Source organism: Pelmatolapia mariae, linkage group LG20, assembly GCF_036321145.2.
Source record: "Pelmatolapia mariae isolate MD_Pm_ZW linkage group LG20, Pm_UMD_F_2, whole genome shotgun sequence".
Classification (NCBI taxonomy): Eukaryota; Metazoa; Chordata; class Actinopteri; order Cichliformes; family Cichlidae; genus Pelmatolapia; species Pelmatolapia mariae.
Window position 1 is genome coordinate 16,839,868 of NC_086244.1, and position 19,269 is coordinate 16,859,136.

At 40.6% G+C, this 19,269-nt stretch overlaps 1 protein-coding gene across 1 annotated transcript; it reads left to right on the forward strand.

Annotated features, from left to right (window-relative positions):
- Nucleotides 1–5,629: 5,629 nt before the first annotated feature.
- Nucleotides 5,630–19,145, forward strand: LOC134619582 (polypyrimidine tract-binding protein 3-like). Its single transcript, XM_063465496.1, has 14 exons — nt 5,630–5,919; nt 6,648–6,711; nt 6,801–6,967; nt 10,450–10,593; nt 10,712–10,873; nt 10,997–11,107; nt 11,315–11,471; nt 12,174–12,233; nt 12,377–12,489; nt 13,326–13,359; nt 13,456–13,548; nt 14,210–14,432; nt 14,528–14,605; nt 17,085–19,145. Exons 2-14 carry the CDS (start codon nt 6,687–6,689, stop codon nt 17,215–17,217), a joined length of 1,500 nt encoding a protein of 499 aa, XP_063321566.1. The 5' UTR covers nt 5,630–5,919; nt 6,648–6,686; the 3' UTR covers nt 17,218–19,145.
- Nucleotides 19,146–19,269: the final 124 nt, after the last annotated feature.

Below are 19,269 nucleotides of genomic sequence, written 5' to 3' on the forward strand. Positions count from 1 at the left end.
CTGTCGAGTGCCGCTACTGTCTGCGACAGGAGGAGCGGGCCCAGGAGGCGCTGGGGGTGGCTACTGCCCAGGCCACAGCCAGCGGAGGGGGATGGCTCCCATTGACCACGCAGCAGCTGAAGCGGGAGCAGGAGACCGATGCGACTTTGGTTCAGGTGGGGGCCTGGCTGGAGGCGGCGCAACGCCCCGACTGGACGGGGGTGTCGGGACAGGAGCCTGAAGTGCAACAACCTGGAGACCCACGACGGCCTACTGTACCGGAGATGGCGGGCCCCCGGGCAGGGCAGAGATCTCCTGCAGCTGTTGGTGCCTCGGTCGCTGCTGTCGCAGGTGCTCGAGCTCGTCCACGGCTCGGTGGGGGCCGGCCACTATGGGAATGCCAAAACTCTCCGCCGTCTCAGAGGACGGTTCTACTGGCCTGGCTGTCGACGGGATGTGGAACTTCATGTGCACTGCTGTGACACCTGCACGGCACAGAAGGGCCCAACTCAACGCTCCACTGCCCCCCTTCAGCAGTACCTGGTGGGGGCTCCGATGGAGCGAGTGGGAGTGGACGTCCTAGGGCCTTTCCCTGTTACGGAGTCAGGGAACCGGTACGTGTTGGTGGCCATGGATTATTTCACAAAGTGGCCGGAGGCCTACGCGGTGCCGGACCAGAGTGCATCGACGACGGCGGAGAAGCTGGTGGAGGAGATGTTCACCCGTTTTGGGGTCCCGGCTGAGCTCCACAGTGACCAGGGGCGTAACTTCGAATTGAAGGTTTTCGGGGAGATCTGTCGGCGGCTGGGGGTGGAGAAGACGAGAACCACACCGCTTCACCCGCAAAGCGACGGCTTGGTCGAGCGCTTTAACCGCACGCTGGCCACCCAGCTCGCCATTCTCACCAGCCGCCACCAGCGGGATTGGGACCGACATCTGCCCCTGGTCCTTTGGTCGTATCGGACTGCGGTTCAGGAGTCCAGCCAGTGCACACCTGCCGCTTTGATGTTTGGACGGGAGCTCCGGACGCCTGTGGATCTGGTGTTCGGGTCCCCCCCCGAGCCGGAGATTGACGGTGGGCCAGAGATGGACTACTACAGGAGGCTGAGGGAGCGGCTGCAGGTGGTTCATGACTACACCCGCCAGGCCCAGGCCAGCGCCGGAGTGCGACAGAAAAGAGCCTACGACACCAAGTGTCAGGGGAGGGTTTTCGCGCCTGGCGACAAGGTTTGGGTGTACTGCCCGGTTCGCAAGAGAGGAGTGTCCCCCAAACTCTGCAGTCACTGGCAAGGGCCGGCGGAGGTCGTGGAGCGGTTAACAGAAGTGGTGTACCGTATTCGCATGCCGGGCCCAGGGCGCATGATGGTGTTGCACCAGGACAGACTCTCACCGTACCGACTGCTCGCTCCGGCAGATGCCGGGGCAGGGGATGCTGGTGGCACCCCGTGTTCTGATCCGAGTGACTTTTCCCCCGCCGGTCGGGATCGGCCGGTGCGCCAGAAGAAGACGCCTGGACATTTGCAGGACTTTGTGTTGGGTAATGGGGTTGTCGGGGATGACTGACCCCTTAGGTGGGGGCTATGTAGCGGGCCAGGGCTGTTCGGGGTTGTTCTTACAGTTATGTTTGTTTATGTTGCCATGGTTACAGGTGACGCGCCCTCTGCGACTGTGTGTTTCCAGGTGAGAGAGTGCCATTTTGTGTGTTGTTGTTGTTGCTGTGTATGTTGCCGCGCTGAGCAGTTGGCTAGCAGCAGTGTTCTCCAGTATAAATAAATAAACGGCTGTGCTTCCTGGCTAACACGGCGGAAAGCAAGACCGAACGAAACCTCTGTCTCCTCCTTGCCTGAGCTCGCCACAATATATTAGGGGTGCAACAATACTCGTATCGATATTGAACCGTTCGATACAGTGCTTCGGTTCGGTAGGCATATGTATCGAACAATACAAAATTTTTAATTTATTTTATCAACTTTTCTTCTGACGATGCTGTCTGTGTTGAGAGCTCAGTGGATCTGCATTCGACTACTCCGCCTAGGCTGCACTGTCGAGCGCAGATCCACTGAGCGCAGCGCAAGCTAGCCAGACAGAAGTTAAGCCCGTTGCAACATGGCAAACTGAACCTCCCCCACCCTCATTCAGATCTGGCGTTTGGAACTATTTTGGTTTTTATGTGAAGTATGACCCTGAAGGTAAGCGCGTCATGGACAAAAGTAAAACAGTATGTGGGATGTGCCACGCAATGCTCAATTACATTGGTGGGAACTACTGCGTTAGCGCAGTTAGCTTGTTAACGTGTTGTCGCCGTCCAGCCCCACGCACGGGGCGATCCGCGGTAGCTCGTTAACGGAGATTTGCCGTGTTGTGGCGTTAACGTCATTTCAACGAGATTAACACTGACAGCACTAGTGGGAACACAACGAATATGGCTGCACATTTACTCCGACATCATCTTAGTGCAAAGACAAGTGGAAGCAGACAAAAACAACAAGCACGCATGCTACAAACTTTGCCCGAGTCATTTAGACAGCCGTTAGCACATGATTCTCCTTATGGGGACCTGATATGTTTAATATGCTGCTGAGAATATACCCCAGAAGAAGCGTATAGTATAGCTTTTATTTTGGAAAGAGCCATTTCTCTGTAATAAACTCTCTTTTTCCAAAGATGAGTGATTTCTTGATCAGATAGATTAATTTTTTTATTACTTTGTTTCAGCAACATTAAATTTAAAAACTGTACTTTTGAGTTAAAATATATATTTATAATTTTAATAAATGACAAATTAAAAAGGCATATATATATATATATATATATATATATATATATATATATATATATATATGCCTTTTTAAACATGTGATAGAGGTTGATTGCGCAGAGAATTGCTGATCGTTATGTAAGTATGTGTGTAAGAGCAGATGGATTTAGGCAGGTATTTTAGTTCTGCAGAGCCAAACAAGAGAGGTCAGGGTGAAGAAAGAAAAGCCGACCACAAAACGGAAAAGTTATGACAAATCAGACAATGAGGGAAAAAGAAAGCGCAGCTTTTTTGGTTTCATGGACAAAAGAATTTATGTGGCTGGAATATGACGAGCTAAATAACATGATGTTCTGCTGGGTGTGTTGTGAGTTTCCCTCGATTTCTGAGTCGACAAGCGCCCTTGTTACTGGGACCAGTAATTTTCAGAAAGACCCCATCAGAACCCATGAGAAATGCAAGAAATACATTATTGCTCAGTCTGCAGTATCTTTCCCAGAACAAACACCAATTGCAAAAAGCATACTAAAAGTAAACCAAGCATAACAAGAAGTCCTGAAAAATCTGTTTAGAATAGGGTATATGTTGCAAAGAGTGAACTACCACTGCTTGGTTCCACTTGCCTCTTACCCGTGATTTCAGTGGAAATTTCAAATTCAGGATCTGACACAGACTGATTCATGTTGTACACAGTTCTTGCAAGTTCATAGAAATTTCTGTTCAATTAGAACCAAATATTTGAGTTGATGGTTGAAATTGTTGTTGTAATTTGTGTTTTAAATATTTTTAGATTGATGTTTTGTTTCCTTTACAATATTATACATTAAAGTATAATATTGTAAAGGAAACAAAACATCAATCAAAAAATTGTCCTCTTTTTTTTTTATTCGGGCTACTTAAATTTATTTTGGGCTACCAAAAACTGAAGAGTGCCTGCCCGAAGGGCTACCAGGGATTTTGAAATTTTGCGAGCCCTGTATATATATATATATATATATGTGTGTGTATATATATATGTATATGTGTGTGTATATAATATATATATATATATATATATATATATATGTGTATATATATATGTATATGTGTGTGTGTGTGTATATATATATATATATATATATATATATATATATATATATACATACACATATACATATATGTGTGTAAGACGTTATATAAGGTCTTATATTTTCAAGGTTGCAGTGCTGAGTAGACTGTGACCATGAAGCTAAGGTGTTGCAGGAGAAACATATTGGACAGTGAGGACATTTTGTAATCATGCTTGGACAGAGTTAAGCATCTTGGGTCATAATATTTGATAACAAAAAAACCTTCTAGTTTGAGCAGGAAATGTAATGAAAATCAGGAACAAACTGTCCACCTATGGCACCATGAACAAATTTTTTATCAAGAGACAAATAAAGGAAGTTTGTTCATCCCCTCCCAGATATCTGCTTCCAACAGACTGACAAGGCTGGGCACACAAAACAAAAACAATTAGACCAAAAAAGACACAGGAAACAGTTTTCACTGTTGTCACTGATGTTTACAAACTGATACACGGAGGTTTGGTGTCTGTCCAGGGTCCTCTTCAGAACTACATGTATAACTCACCTGTTTCCTCTTTAGCCGCTCCTTTAGCTCCTAACCATCTTCACCTTTATAACTCCCCTGATTAAACTGTATTGAGGCTTAGAGTTTGCATTATTAGGGGTGGTCCTCATACAGGTGCTGTGGTTTCTAGCTACCTGCAAGACTTCACCTCAGCTAATTTGAGTCCCTGATCTGGACCTGTGGACCGTGTTTGAGCTGTTGGAGCTTTTTTTTTTAAATAGTGTTATAAAATCTGCTGTGGAGTCAAATGTACTAACAGAAATTAAAAGAGTCTGAGCTCTGAGTTCTGATGAGTGAAAGTCTACAATTCAGCATTTAGCAGGTATCTGTGTCTGTACAGTAGATGAGTGATGTCATAGTGGCTACAGCTGGTCTGTCTTCAGTCAGATAAAGTTAAGAAAAAAGAAAAAGGATTAAACTTCAGACAACAGTCCGATTAGTTTCTCCAAGATATACTACTACTAGAGGTGGTAGTCCAATGTGGAACAGCCACGGCAGGGAAACCAAATATGACAGACAAACGTTATCTAGGTTCCACCCTACTGCAGTCTAAAATAGTACAACACTGCTCTCCCCTTTAAATATTAGGCACCCAAACAAGAACACTCAGGAGTTCAACAAAAAGTGTGAAAAAAGTGCTTCCTTTTTTCTTTTTTAAATAAAAGGAGTAGAGCTTTTTTTGTTCTATTTTCATAAAAGCTGCCAAAACTGGTAGAATTGCATTCCAATAATTTTCGCGATTGTTTTAAAATGTAGAATTTCAGATTTTTTTTAAAAACATATTATTTTACATGAATGAAGGCCTAATACATTTCATTTTCATTCATAATTTATTTAGGCTTTATTTTGATGTCTTAATTTACTTCATCAGTTTTAAACGTAAGTACCATTTTATCTGAAGAACTTTATTTGTTTTTAATGAATTTTCTATGCATTTAAACAGTTTCCATTTTCATCTGAGACATGTATTTTATTATAAATTACATTTTTATTTTACTTGAAGCAATTTTTATTTGTATTTATTTAGATTTATACCATATTTTGAATTTAAGGCAGAAATTTAATTTATTTAATGTGTTTAATGGAATTTTAATTGATAAGCAATTTTTAAATTGATTTTATTTATGTTGCTTTGAAAAAAATATAATAAACTAAGTACTTTTTATTTTATTCCATATTTCAGGAATTATTTTTCATTTTAATTTATGTTAATTTTACATACGAAACATGCATTTTCTTTTAAATGTCTTTTTATAAAATCTTTTTACATTTATCTGCTTGTAATAGTATTTTTAATTGTACATGTATTTGATATTGTTTTAAATACAATGAATATATTTGACTTATTCTGAAGTCTTTTAATTGTTACTATAATTATTTTTTATAATTATTGTATTTCCTTTTATCTGAGGTGTGTCCTCCAGACGCCATGTTCTGTCGTGACGTCACCAAACGGGAAGTGAGCTCGTTGTTCTCCATGGTGGCTGCCTGGCTGCGAAGGCTCGCGGACCAAAACAAGTCCTTCTCTGCTGCTCTTCCTCCTCTTCCTCAGCGCGGACCATGGACGGGTGAGAATGGGAAACCGTCCCGAACCTTCTCGGAACCGTTCCCACCGCACTTTTACCTTCCTTCCTCCCTCCGTTTCCTTGGTGACTGAACCGCACCTGCGCGAGCCTCAGGCGCGCCCCTCCCTGCCTGTTTGTTGTTGGTGATTATTTGTTTACTGAAACGCTCTCCCAGAGCTCCGTTTTCCCGCTCCTCGCGCGCTGTTTAGTTGCTCGTGCTCTTCTCTGCGCTGCTCTGTTCTGTTCTGCGTGAAAGTGTCGCGGGGCAACAGTAGCGACAGCCGCGGTGTTTTATTACCTGAAATCTCGCGATATGTGCGTGTTCACGCAAAGAGCAAACTGTACAGAGAGGGATTACTTTCATTTTCTGTTAATTAGTTCGACTTTGGGGTTCTAAAATGTCGCCAGCAGAGCCCGAAGCTTCTTTAACTGATCCCGGGAAGAGATTAATGGTTAAAATGTTAGCGGTAAAGTCAAACAGAAGCTCAGAGCTGAAACTGAAGAAGTCATCAATCATCTCCTGCAGTCTGTCTCAGGAAACTGAGGCTTTAAAGAGCAATCACGTTTCAAACAAAAAAAAAAAAGAGTTTTGCAAGAGAAGACACAGTATTTCAAATATGGACGTTCATGTGGTGCTGATTTGATTAAATTCATTATCATGGCATTAATAAATTAATGAAATGTGATATAACTTTGATATTTCAAGAACTGATTTTTGTGTTTGTTTCCAGGAGTCAGAGTTCAGCTCGTCTGTCAGCGGCTCTGAGAACATGAGCTCCTCTCACCTGTCCACAGGTGAGTCTATGAAAGTCTATGAAAGTGAAGCTCCTCCCACCTGAACCCTTCCCATCATAATTTACCTGTCTGTTTCTGACTATCTGCAGTGGATGGCACTGATAGACTGTGTGTTTCTGAGCGTGCTCAGTGCGTCCCATCTCGGGTCCTTCACCTGCGTCAGCTTCCCCCTGACGTCTCTGAACAGGAAGTGCTTTCTCTGGCGCTTCCCTTTGGTCGAGTTAGTCAGCTGATCACGCTGAAGACAAAGAATCAGGTGAGCGCTGACGATGCCAGCAAGGCGCGCAGTACACAACTCTCTGAATTCCTCCTAACCTGTTCTTGTCTTATTAAGTCATTGCTGGTGAAAGTGTGCAGGTTTATGTGGTTTAGAACCCTGAGCAATTCAGTTTTACTGTACTGCACATGTGCTCTTGCTAATTGGAGGAAGAGTGAAATAAAAATACACAAAATAAAAAGAAAGCCACTAAATTGTTGAGAGCGGCGTTCCGCTGCGACTGCTCGCGGCGCCATCTTGCATCCAAATCGATCCAAATTTATTACTAACACATTTGGTAGCTGTGTGGGGGTTTGTGAGGTTGTACTGAGTGAGTCATCACCGTGTGTCATTATATAGCTCTTTAGTTAGCCACAAGAAGGCACTTTGTTATTCAATTCAGTTCAGTTTTATTTATACAGCACCAAATAACAACATGTCGTAAGGTAAAGACCCTACAATAGACCCTCACTATCCTGTCTCCCTTCCCTCACCCCCAACGCCCAACGCGAGTTGTACCCACCTATCTTTCCATCATCTGGATTCACTTACCCTAACATCTGCAATCAGGATAAGCAGTAACACAAAGCTGCAAAGGGAGATAAAGCTGTAATATGGGAAAAATCTAACAAGATTAAACACAGTATACAGATGCCTGCTTAACGAAAGTAGTGGTGGAGGACCAACGCTTTATGAAGGCGTGAGTGCTTTAAATGCTTCGGTCAGTTAGACTGGACAACGGCTTAGCCTATTTAAAGCCAGGAAAGAACGCCAGTTAAAATGTGACTGTGTGAGTGTGCGACTGCAATGTTTTTTTTCTGACGAAAACAAGGCAATATCTAAATAAAAGCTGGTGCAGAAACATGAAAACGATGATAAAATGTATCGAGACTTTTGTCAAATAATAAAAACAGTTGTGTACAGAGGCGGGACGAGTTTGGAAGCTATCTGTTTAGAAGACGGAAGGCTTTTGGAAATGGCACTGTTTCTCAAAAATTCGACAAAATGTAACTGCTTAGGAGGAATAGAAGAGCAGGCAGATGAACACGTGCCAGGCACTTTTGATGTCTAGGAAAATAAGACGCTTTGTAAACTGTGGAGCAGCTCTCACTGATAAAATCATGACAGATTTTAGACTATTTCATTCAACTGAATCAACTTCAGATTTAGTCCATTTAATACTATAATAACGTTGTTGTAAATTGTTTGCATTAAACAGGTAAAAAAAAAAAGAAGTAAAGCTGCATCTAACAATCTATGTATATACTGATGCTCAATGGGGAAGCACAGAGACATTCAGTTTAGTTCAGTTGTATTTGTACAGCACCAAACAGTCACCTCACACCACACATATTGTAAAATAAAAACTCTACAATACTGCGGAGAAAACCCCAACAATTAAACAACCCCTATGAACAAGCACCTCAGCGACAGCGGGAAGGAAAAACTCCCTTTTAACAGGTAGAAACCTCCAGTAGAAACAGGTTCAGGGAGGGGCAGGGAGGGGCAGCCATGTGCAGCGACCGGTTTGACAGGACAAAGGCATGCTGTGGAAGAGAGCCAGAGATTAATAATAACTAATGATTAATTTCAGAGAGGTTTATTAACACATATTAACACACCCCCAGCAGCCTACACCTATTGCATCATAACTAAGGGAGGATTCAGGGTCACTTGATCCAGCCCTAACTATAAACCTTAGACACAATTAAGAAACTTGAGACTCTGCGCAGCTGTCTGAGGGCTCTGCCAGGAGTGGCGATGCTGTTTTCCAGAGAATTGATTAGTCAGTAGGTGGGAGTTTCACACCTGTTGATGTGTAATCTGGAACATAGCCTGTTTGCAGCATAAGTAACCATAGCGATATATCCCAGTAAAAAGTGAACCACCTTTGTAACACAGAAAAACCAGAGTTAAACCTGAAGTCACGTGGATAAGACCAAATCCTGCTTCGTAGCGCAGGCCTCTGGACATCAGAGTGAATGAGCGGAGAGACGGAGCAAAATGAATTCCCGCCCACAACACCTCTTCGTTGAATTCAAATTTCGTGGGAAAATGGGCATGTCAATTTTGTTTCTTAGTAAAAACAGTTAATATGATTGTACCCTGTATATGCAGAGCTCCAGCTGAGCCAACCAGCACACTGTTTATTTGTATTTCATGCAGAGTCTATGACATCACGCCGCATGTGACTCAGATTGTCTATTTTTAATGGCTACTCATTGCTTTAGTGCCCTCTCAGGTTCTTACAGATGACCTCCCACCCAGAGATAAATAATCCTTCATTGATGCATTGGACACTACAAGTTATTTTAATAATCGTCTCATGGGTCTGACACTAACAGTGACATGTTCATGGAAACAAGTGATGACATGTTTCAGGTGTGAGTCATGGCACCAGAGCTGAACTCATATTTCAGCTTGTGTTGTAATATGGTGTTGTGCAAAAGTTTCAAGTCAGCCGTCATTTCTTTGTATTTTGATGGAACGATGGGAAATCAGTTCAGTGAAATGTTTGCAGAGATAAATGGTTCCACCCACAGTTGCTCTGAGGTATGTGGAAGTATCGCTGGGACATATACTGAACCCTAAATTACCCCTGATGCATCCATCAGAGCGCAACAAGTGTATGTGAATGTTAGGCAGGGTCTAAGCCAGTCTTCCACTGAGTGGTGTGTTTTTATGACAGGCTGCGAGTAACAAAGAGTCTAAAATAATTTAAAACGGGTTCCTCACTAAGTTTTCTGTTGTGCATAGACACTTGTTACTCTTTGTGTTTGGAGCCTTTTCATTCTTGAATGGCTCACAGAGAGCGGGTTTACAAACAAAAAACAGTCTTCCGAAAATGGTCAGAAATAAGGGGTGGTTCAAGACTTCTGCACAGCACTGTGGTTCACTGTGTTGTGTAATTTGTGAGGTAGTGAAAGTCAAACACATGATGGCTGAGGCTTTGTGTTCTCTCCAGTATCCTTTGTGGTCTGATCTCAGCGCGGATTAAAGTAATGAAAGGCTTTTGTACTGCTCCCTCACTGCTTTATTTTGTTTACACCTGACTCTTGTCACATGATCCAAGCAAATCTTTTTTTTCCCTTCTGTGTGAAGGACTCAGGACAGATTTTTTACAGAGAGCAGCTCTAGCTAATGTTAGCTTAGAAAAGACATCCCACCATGACAGACTCACACAGAGAGGAACACTGAGACTGACATGGCTGCAGGGATGGTTCACATACCGAACCTGAAACATGTCTTACATTAGCTCATCACCCTGAAGTCAGCTTTGCTGTCATTACACATTATAATAACCTAATGTAATTATAATATAGTTAATAATGGTAATGATAATAATGTCATGTAATATGATTTCATGTTACACTGCAGGTATTGGATTTCTGGGACAGAGTTTAATATAACCCTGTTTCTTTATATTTTCGATAATCTGTTAAATCATGAAATTTTTAAGTAATAATTTTTTTTCTTTTCAGGCATTTTTAGAAATGGCGTCAGAAGAAGCCGCTGTTACCATGGTGAACTACTACACCTCAGCCACGCCCTCCATCAGGAGCCAGCCAGTCTACATTCAGTACTCCACCCATCGCGAGCTCAAGACTGACAATATGACCAATCAGGTGAGGAGCAGCAGCTCAGGCCCCACCCACTGTGTCTGTTTATTTGTTTGAGTCTGATCTGTCATCTGTTTACAGGATGGTCCTTTAAATAATCAATAATATGTTTGTTTGCTGACAGAGGGCTCAGGCAACGCTGCAGGCCATGAATGCAGGTGCAGTGCACTCTGGGAACATGGCTTCAGGTGGGGAGGGCCGGGGCATAGCTCCAGGTCAGAGTCCCGTCCTGAGAATCATTGTGGAGAATTTATTTTACCCTGTGACTCTGGAGGTCCTCCAGCAGGTCAGGACTGCAGATATCATCAATGTTATTATTGTTATTATCATGAATATTATTATTATTGAGGTTTTTATTATCATGTTCTTTCTAACAGTTCTTGGTGATATTAATAACATTTTTCCACAGATCTTCAGTAAGTTTGGCTCCGTGCTGAAGATCATCACGTTCACCAGAAACAACCAGTTTCAGGCTCTCCTGCAGTTCAGCGACACCGTGCACGCTCAGCACGCCAAGGCCGTGAGTCATACAGCTACACAAACATTCTCACTCACTCTCTCTCTCTCTCACACACATACATTTATAAATCCAGCTCCAGTTCAGACCTGCTGAAGAGCAGGTCTGCTGAAGAGCAGGTCTGAACTGCTGAAGAGCAGGTCTAAACTGGTGTGGGTCCAGTGAGAGCAAGTCCAGTCAGATCACAGTATGTGTCCTCCTGTCTGTCAGACTCTAGACGGTCAGAACATCTATAACGGCTGCTGCACGCTGAGGATTGACTTCTCCAAACTGAGCGTGCTCAACGTGAAGTACAACAACGACAAGAGCCGGGACTTCACCAGAGCCGACCTGCCGAGTGGAGAGCTAGAGCCCGCCGCCGCCTTCGGTAAGAGTAAGAGCCTGTCTCAATATGCGTACTTGTGCGTACTTGCATTCTTGTGTACTCGTGATACGTCATCAGTCGGAGACCAAGTACTGTTCCAATTCAAAGTACGCATCAAGCCGAGAACGCGAAAAATTCCCTGATTCCCTGACACCTCTGACGTTTTCGGAGACGTCTGTTACCCACCAGCTCCATAGCAGGCTGGGAGGTTGAGGATCACTAGAGCCGGCAAGAACAGCGGATTCCCGGCACATCATATTCAACCCCCCCGCGGTCTTTTGCTACTCAGGTTAAACTTGATATGTAGGTCTCTTAGATAACTTCGAAATGTTAATGTTTGGCTTTTTTCAGTGTTTTATTTGTTCCTGAGTAAATCGGCTTGGCTGAGATTAAAGTTAAACTTCATAACATATTAATCACAGTTAAATTAAGAGGGGATGGCAGTAAGAACTCCGGACCTGTGACAACATCAAGTATGCTGGTGTTCCAATTGTACAAATTGCAAGTCCGTACTCCCGTGCGTTCTCGGCAAGTCCGGACTCGCCGAGAATGCGAGTACTTGCGTACTTTAGAATTGAGAAAGGGCCTAAGAGTAAGAACACACACCTTGACTGACCAGCAGCTGTCATTTCTATAACTCTATGCAGACCTCAGAGTCATTGTATGGGGGCGGGGCTTGTGATCTAACCTGTATGTGTGTTTCAGGTGTAGCTTTGCCTCCGTATGGAGCAGCGGCATTCCCGCCCACTTTCCACCAACACACAGGTGAGTTGCACATGAGCATCACCTTTGACCTTTGACATTTACATGTTTTAAGATGAGTCCATGTTTAATAATCCGGCTGCTGGATGCGCTGAGCGTGAATATGGAAACCACTGAAATAAAGTTTTGGCGTTCTCCGTCCTCAGGTCTGTCCATGGCGGCCGTCCCCGGCTCGCTAGTGTCTCATCCTCGCGTCTCGCTGCAGATGGCGCCTCCTGCTGTCCATTCGGTGCTGCTGGTGTCGAACCTAAACCCAGAGGTCAGAGGTCACACACGCTCTCTCACACAGTCACTATCCAATCACTGTGCTCCAATGTGCTCACTGAGCTAACTTTTTTTTTTTTTTAAATTGAACAAAATAACAATTAAAGCGCTCATTTTACATGACACCAAAAAGTTATATACAGGTATAAGTGGTTAAGAACAAAGCAGCCATCGCGCAAAGAACAAAAGAACAGTATAGGTCAGAAATACCATAAAGCAGGATACAAGTACAGTAAGGTGACCTATCATATAAAAGTAAAAAACAAAAGTACGCACATACAATCTAGCTACATGAATTGAAAAGCTGCATCAAAAATTCAAGTAAGGTGTGAGCTTTATTTAAGTTACACTTGTCTAATGAAGCCTTCCACAGCAGGACTTCATTTTTAAATCCAGCAAAAATTTTCAAGAAGCGACATTTGTGAATGAAACATTTTGCAACTATAAATAAGTTGTTAATCCCAAATTCTATTTTTTTATTTTCTGTTTGTAGGCCAAATCTAATTACTTGAAAGGTTAGAGAAGGGCAGTCAATATTTATGGAGGTTAACCAGTACTGAAAATCATCCCCAAAAGATCTGGAACTTTCACATGAATAAAAAAGATGCTCTGTAGTCTCAATATCAGTATTGCAGAAAGTGCATGCATTCGTATCTATATTGAATTTCTTGTGCAGATAGTCATTGGACGGATATATGGCATTTAAAATTTTAAAGTGATTTTCTTTTGCTTTAGGTGGAATTGGAAAAGAAAGATACTTAGTCAGAAACTTCGAGTTATAATCTTTAAACATATATTTTCCTCTGAGCTAACTTTATTCACTCTCTGCAGAGCGTCACGCCTCACTGCCTCTTCATCCTGTTCGGTAAGAAAACTCAGATTTTATTTCTTTAACGTGCTTGAGACGTGTTTCTGTGCTGATTTATATATTATTGACAGTTTTTGTTTCGTGTTTTTTCAGGTGTTTACGGAGACGTTCAGAGAGTGAAAATCCTCTTCAACAAGAAGGAAAACGCTCTTGTTCAAATGAGCGACGCCACGCAGGCTCAACTCGGTCTGAAACATTTCAGTTCATTTGAGTTCATTTAAAAAGAACAAAATTAATAAATTTTAACATTTTTTTCTTCATTTCTAATGAAGCCGTGAGCGATGATACAGAAGGTCAGAGCTGCTTTAGTTTTTAATTCCAGTTCGGTGAATTAATCTGTGATGATGATTAATTCAGCATAATAATAAATATTGTCATTAATAATGACTAAATGCACGGGAGTACAGTGGTCAGTTGAATTATAATGAATGAAAATTTAAAAAAAAACCTTGCCCAAATAATTAATGAAGATGAAAATTATTTTATATACAATTTGATTTAAAAATTTATTTATTTTTTTTAATTTCTTAAAATTATAACCAACAGATCGTTTTCCAAAAGTATTTCAAATAAAATTTTGGTTAATTTAAATGTACAAATTTATTTAAAACTGCATATTTTTTTTATTTACATAATTTTCAAAGAAGTAAAATAAATTTTTTGTTTTATTCCTCTCATAGAAAAGAAAGGTTCGGAATTGTATTTTTAATGATTTTAATAATACTGTAATGGATGAGCAGAAGAAAAATTCTTGTTTATCTCAAAAATATCTGTTGATAAATCCAATCGTTGTCTTAGTTTTTCATTATTATATATTGAATAATCTCTATTTGTTCCTCAATGACAGCGATGAGTCACCTGAACGGGCAGCGTCTCCATGGTAACGTGATCCGGGTGACGTTGTCCAAACACCCGGTGGTGCAGCTGCCTCGCGGAGGGGCGGGGCAAGAAGAACAAGCGCTGACTCGGGACTTCTCAGGCTCTGCCCTCCACCGCTTCAAAAAGCCGGGCTCCAAAAACTTCAACAACATCTTCCCTCCGTCAGCAACGTTGCACCTCTCCAACATCCCGTAAGACCGCCTCGCTTCCTGTTTGACGTTTTTGACTCTTGGAGACTGATAAGCATTTAAATATCTTTGTCCTTCATTGTTTCCTTGTTTCCTAGCTCCTCAGTGAGTGAGGAGGCGTTGAAAGATTTATTTTCTTCGAATGGATTTGCAGTAAAAGCTTTCAAGTTTTTCCAGTAAGTAACAAAGCAACTCCGTTCACTGATTTGTGCTTGTTAACCAATCAGAACAAAGCAGATTATCTGATTTATTTAACCCTCTGGGGTCAACGGATGCGCCGGCGCGTCAAAATCACATGACCAATTTAAGATGACACAGCAACAAGAAGCAGCGACTCAGAGTTTCCATTTCAACTTTGGTTGAAAGTGCAGACTTCAAACTATGTACCAGTTTTTGAATTGTGTCGATGGGCCACATAAAACCAGAGTTATGATAAAAAATACACGCAGTGTTTTTTTTCTGAACAAAACAGTGGTGTTTACAGCGGGAATAAACACCCTATTGGTGTTAAAGTTTACCATGTCAGCCAATCAAAAAAATGATATGGCAACATGTGGCATTTGGTTGTTTAGGGAGAAGGGGAAGTTTTAGGAGTGACACCCGCGACGGAAAGCGGGCGAGCGAAAGAAGGAGAGAGAGCGAGTTTTCATATGTGAGACATTAGTGACATTTAGCGTGTTTGGAGGCTGTAGTTAGTGTGTTGTGTAGTTATTGTTTTGTATTGTGTGTCAGTTATACTGCTGAATGTCACAGTTGCTCCAAAAAAGCCACCAAAGGCAGATTGCAGTCTAAACGCTGTCTCCACATGGAAAACTGGACTGATACACCTCCTGTTGTCAGACCTGCAGGGTTTAGGCCTGTGGTGTTGTCCTCTGTCTTATACTGAACACAAATTTTTTTTTGGACTGGCACAAATAATTTGTGTGCCTTCTTATTTGATGCATAACACCTGATTGTTCTGTAAATAGATTTAAATGGTTATATAAAAAAAGCTTGAGGCCTTGGCTGCATTTTTAGGTAAATAGTACCATATAACTTTGTTGTTTGCAAAATTTGTGCATAATTTTTAGAAATGTATAATTTCTATTTGAATTTCAAGTTATGAAAATGATTCGTTAAACATGTTTGTGGTGTTTACAGTATAAAATATAACTTTTTTCTAATTGGATTTTACATTTTTTCTCTGAATTTAGATCAATTGTGCTAATATAGTATGTCAAAATGAAAAAAATAACTCCAATTTCAGATATTTGAGGTTGTGTTGAAAATAATGATACCAAACAAGGCAAGATAAACAGTTTTTAAAGGTGAAATATAGAGGTAAAATCAAAAGTAGTCAAAAACGGCAAATTATACCCTTGACCCCAGAGGGTTAAAAAGAAAAATACTATTTAAATTAAAAAAACATATTTTTTAAATACAAATGTTACTGAATAATTTTAAATAAAATAAAATTTTCTTATTTTTATAAAATATTATTTAAATGTATAATTTTTTACTGTACGAAATAAATGTTTACTTTACGAAATAATGAAAAAAAAAGAAAAAAATAATGAAATAAACTGTTTAAAAGATCAGTTTTCTGTTCAATTTATAATGTTTAAAAAACACCATTGAAAATTCTTTAAACTGTTTTTTTTCTTTTTTAAGTGTTTATGTACTAGAGCAGGGCGATATGACCAAAAATATTTATCATGATATACATTTGAAAATTTGTGATAACGATATAACTGACGATATAATTGACACTAGACAAAATACTTTACAACTCCACAACTTTATTAGTGCAAAAAAAACCCATCAATGTATTTTCACTTAAACAAGCAGCTTTTTTAAGTGCATTAAAGTTATATAAAAAATTAACAGTGCAAATGCAATTCCTTGCTGACAGTTTAACCAAAAGGCATTTCCAGTGGAAATTGGCCGACAGATCCTCAGCATAACCATGTATAATATCAACAAAACTTAAAAAGAGGTTAAACACACACAATAAGGTAATATTATGTTGAAGCACAGTACGTATCACTCCGCGAGGCTCCTGCCTACGATAGCCGTAATGCTCTGACAATCCATCAAGCGGTGCGGGTTCGTAGCTTAGCAAAGTCATACTAAAACATTTGACAGATTTTCGAGCGCCGTGTACCACATAAAATCGTTTTGAGGTCAGTAAACACAACCAGAATTCATACATAAGGCACACGGGATTATAAGGGGCACTGTCGATTTTCAGAAAAGTCAAAGGATTGATTTTAAGTGTGCCGTATTTTCCAAAAAACACGATAATAACGACGGCCCGCTAGCATGCTCTACCAAAAATAGTGCTTTGTTGTGTATCTGACGGATGAAAGCTAAACCAGTTCCACACCACTGAAGCTGCATTTTTACAAACCAATTCTGGTTCATCTGTTTCATTCAACGATCGGCTTTCGCTCTTCTCATTCTGCGTTGCCGCCATGTGCGTATGTAAACAAAGGCACTGCGCATGCGCGTTTTACCCATATTCTATCGCGATATTTCATTTTCTTATCGTTGCCCAACATTACACCGGTATTACCGTGAACGGTATGATATAGCCCAGCCCTATTATGTACTCCTTCCCCCTCCCTCCTTTCTGGTGGGTTGTGCTTGATGATGTCACTTTCTCTGATGTCACAGGAAGGACAGGAAGATGGCGCTGATGCAGCTGGCTTCGGTGGAGGAAGCCATTGAGGCTCTGATCGCCCTTCACGACCACCAGCTGGATCACAACCAGCACCTCCGTGTCTCCTTTTCCAAGTCCACCATCTGACCTTTGACCTCTGAGCGGCCGCTTGGCGCGCAGGGCTTCTGATTTGCCCGCGGCGCAGACAGACGGACCACGGGGATATCTTTCTGTGCCTACAGCCAGCCTCGTATCATGGTGGCAAATGATGCCACAACCGAGGGTCATGGCCATGGCTACAGAGGTTACAGAGCACATTCCGGAGCAGACTGAGTAGCAGTACATTGTGGGTAATGAAGTCCATCATGGAGGTGACGTGAGTTTGTGTTTGTTAATGTGATGCAGGAAAAGAAATCAGGAAGTAAAAAAACAAACAAAAAAAAAAGGAAAAAAAACCTACCTTTTATCAAAGGTTTACTTTGAATTTATCTTTATTTAAAATTACCGATGAGCATTCAGTAAATTATTATAGATATTATTTTTAAATAAAATGAAATGATTTGACCCCTTTTTTATGTTTAAAATTCAGATTCCAACGTTTTTCTTTTTACTTCAGGTTTTTATTTTTCTCGTTTTTCACAAACTTCCGCCTTGTTATTTTTGAATTTTCAGCCTCTCTGCATGCTGCCGTCTGATTGGCTGGAATTATGTTAAGGATTATTATTTTTAATTATTATTTTAGGGTTAAGCTGCGATCTCAAATCTTCTTCTGTGCCTTATTTTCTGAATTATTCTGCTGGGTTCTGTTTTTTTATGTGGTGTTTGGAGGTTTTGGTGACGGGTTGTGTTTGTGTGTCTTTGGATTTTTTTTTTTTTTTTTTTTTGTTAAGTAGAATTTTTCCACTTCATTTAAAATATTTTTTGTTGTTGGTCAACATTTTGGGTGGGTCTTTTAATCATGAATGTATTTATACTGTACAACATGTAAGGCTTTCTGTGTGTTTGTGCGTGGGTATTTATGTGTGTGGGTGTATATATATGTGTGTGTGTGTGTGTGTGTGTGTGTGTGTGTGTGTATTGAGCTGAGCTGTAAGTGGTTGAGCTTCAAATGTCCCATCTTTTACTGAATTCATTTTATTAATTTCACTCCCTTATTTTAATATTTTTGTTTCATTTTCTGTTTGGATTCGAATTTTTTTTTTTTTTTTTTTTAAATGGGAAAAAAGCCACAAAATACAGGAAGCTGCCGATTCCCAGTTTGCCTTCTGACCTCAGACCTGCCTACCGCTGCCATTTAGTTCATTTTCTGTTCAACTTTTTCCCCATTTTACATTTTTAATTGGATATTTTACAAATTAAATTGTAATTTAGTGTTTTTTATGAATTAGTAAATATTGTTATTATTGTTGTTTTTAGACGCATGTTTTCTGACCAAAAAAGTGAATTTTTAATTTACTTTTTTTAATATAGGAGTTTGTTTCCCACTTATTTAAAGATTTTAAGCACTTTATGTGAAATTGTTACAAGTGTTGTGGGTGGGCGGGGTCAAAACAAGCCAAAGTTCCTGTGCCTTTTAATTGGACAAATCCATTTGCCCCCATTATGAAATCACTTCCTGTTTAAATGGCTTAGAAAACTGTTTTCCTTCTTTTAAATTTAAATGTAAACCACACCATGTTTAAAAAAATAATAATTTAACAATAAACCCGCCTACTATTGCCTTTCAAAATAACATTCCCTGCTAATGTTTTGAAAGCATTTTTGTTTACAGTTGTCTACATATTTGTTCTAGCCTTGGTTAATTGATTAACAGTTGGGATTAAAAAGTGTGTATGTGAAAACATGAAATCTTCAAAATATATTTGCCCTTTCAGAATAAGGTTAGAAATGGTTGTTTAAAATGTTGAGATTTTATTTTGATTTTTTTTTTTAACTTTTTGTTAAAACAAACTGTTTTTATACCTGAATGTATCAGCTGATGTAAAGTAGTTGTGGTGCATTGTGGGAGCTGGTGGGATTTTATTGTTATTATATGAAATATTTTTAACATGGACCAGTGCATGATGGGAAGGGGCAGCGCTAAGCTAAGCCGCACTCTGCTCCAAAACAAAGTTTGTTAATTTTTATTTATTCTGAAACTTTGACAGGAAGTTGTAGCATGAATCACCGAATAATTAAATAAAATCATCTGACTGCCAA

Coding starts and splice junctions, on each gene's coding strand:
- LOC134619582 (XM_063465496.1), top strand. CDS start 6,687: ATGAGCTCCTCTCACCTGTCCACAG. Junction 11,472..12,173: donor AGAGCCCGCCGCCGCCTTCG/GTAAGAGTAAGA, acceptor TGTGTGTTTCAG/GTGTAGCTTTGCCTCCGTAT. Junction 12,490..13,325: donor TGTCGAACCTAAACCCAGAG/GTCAGAGGTCAC, acceptor CACTCTCTGCAG/AGCGTCACGCCTCACTGCCT.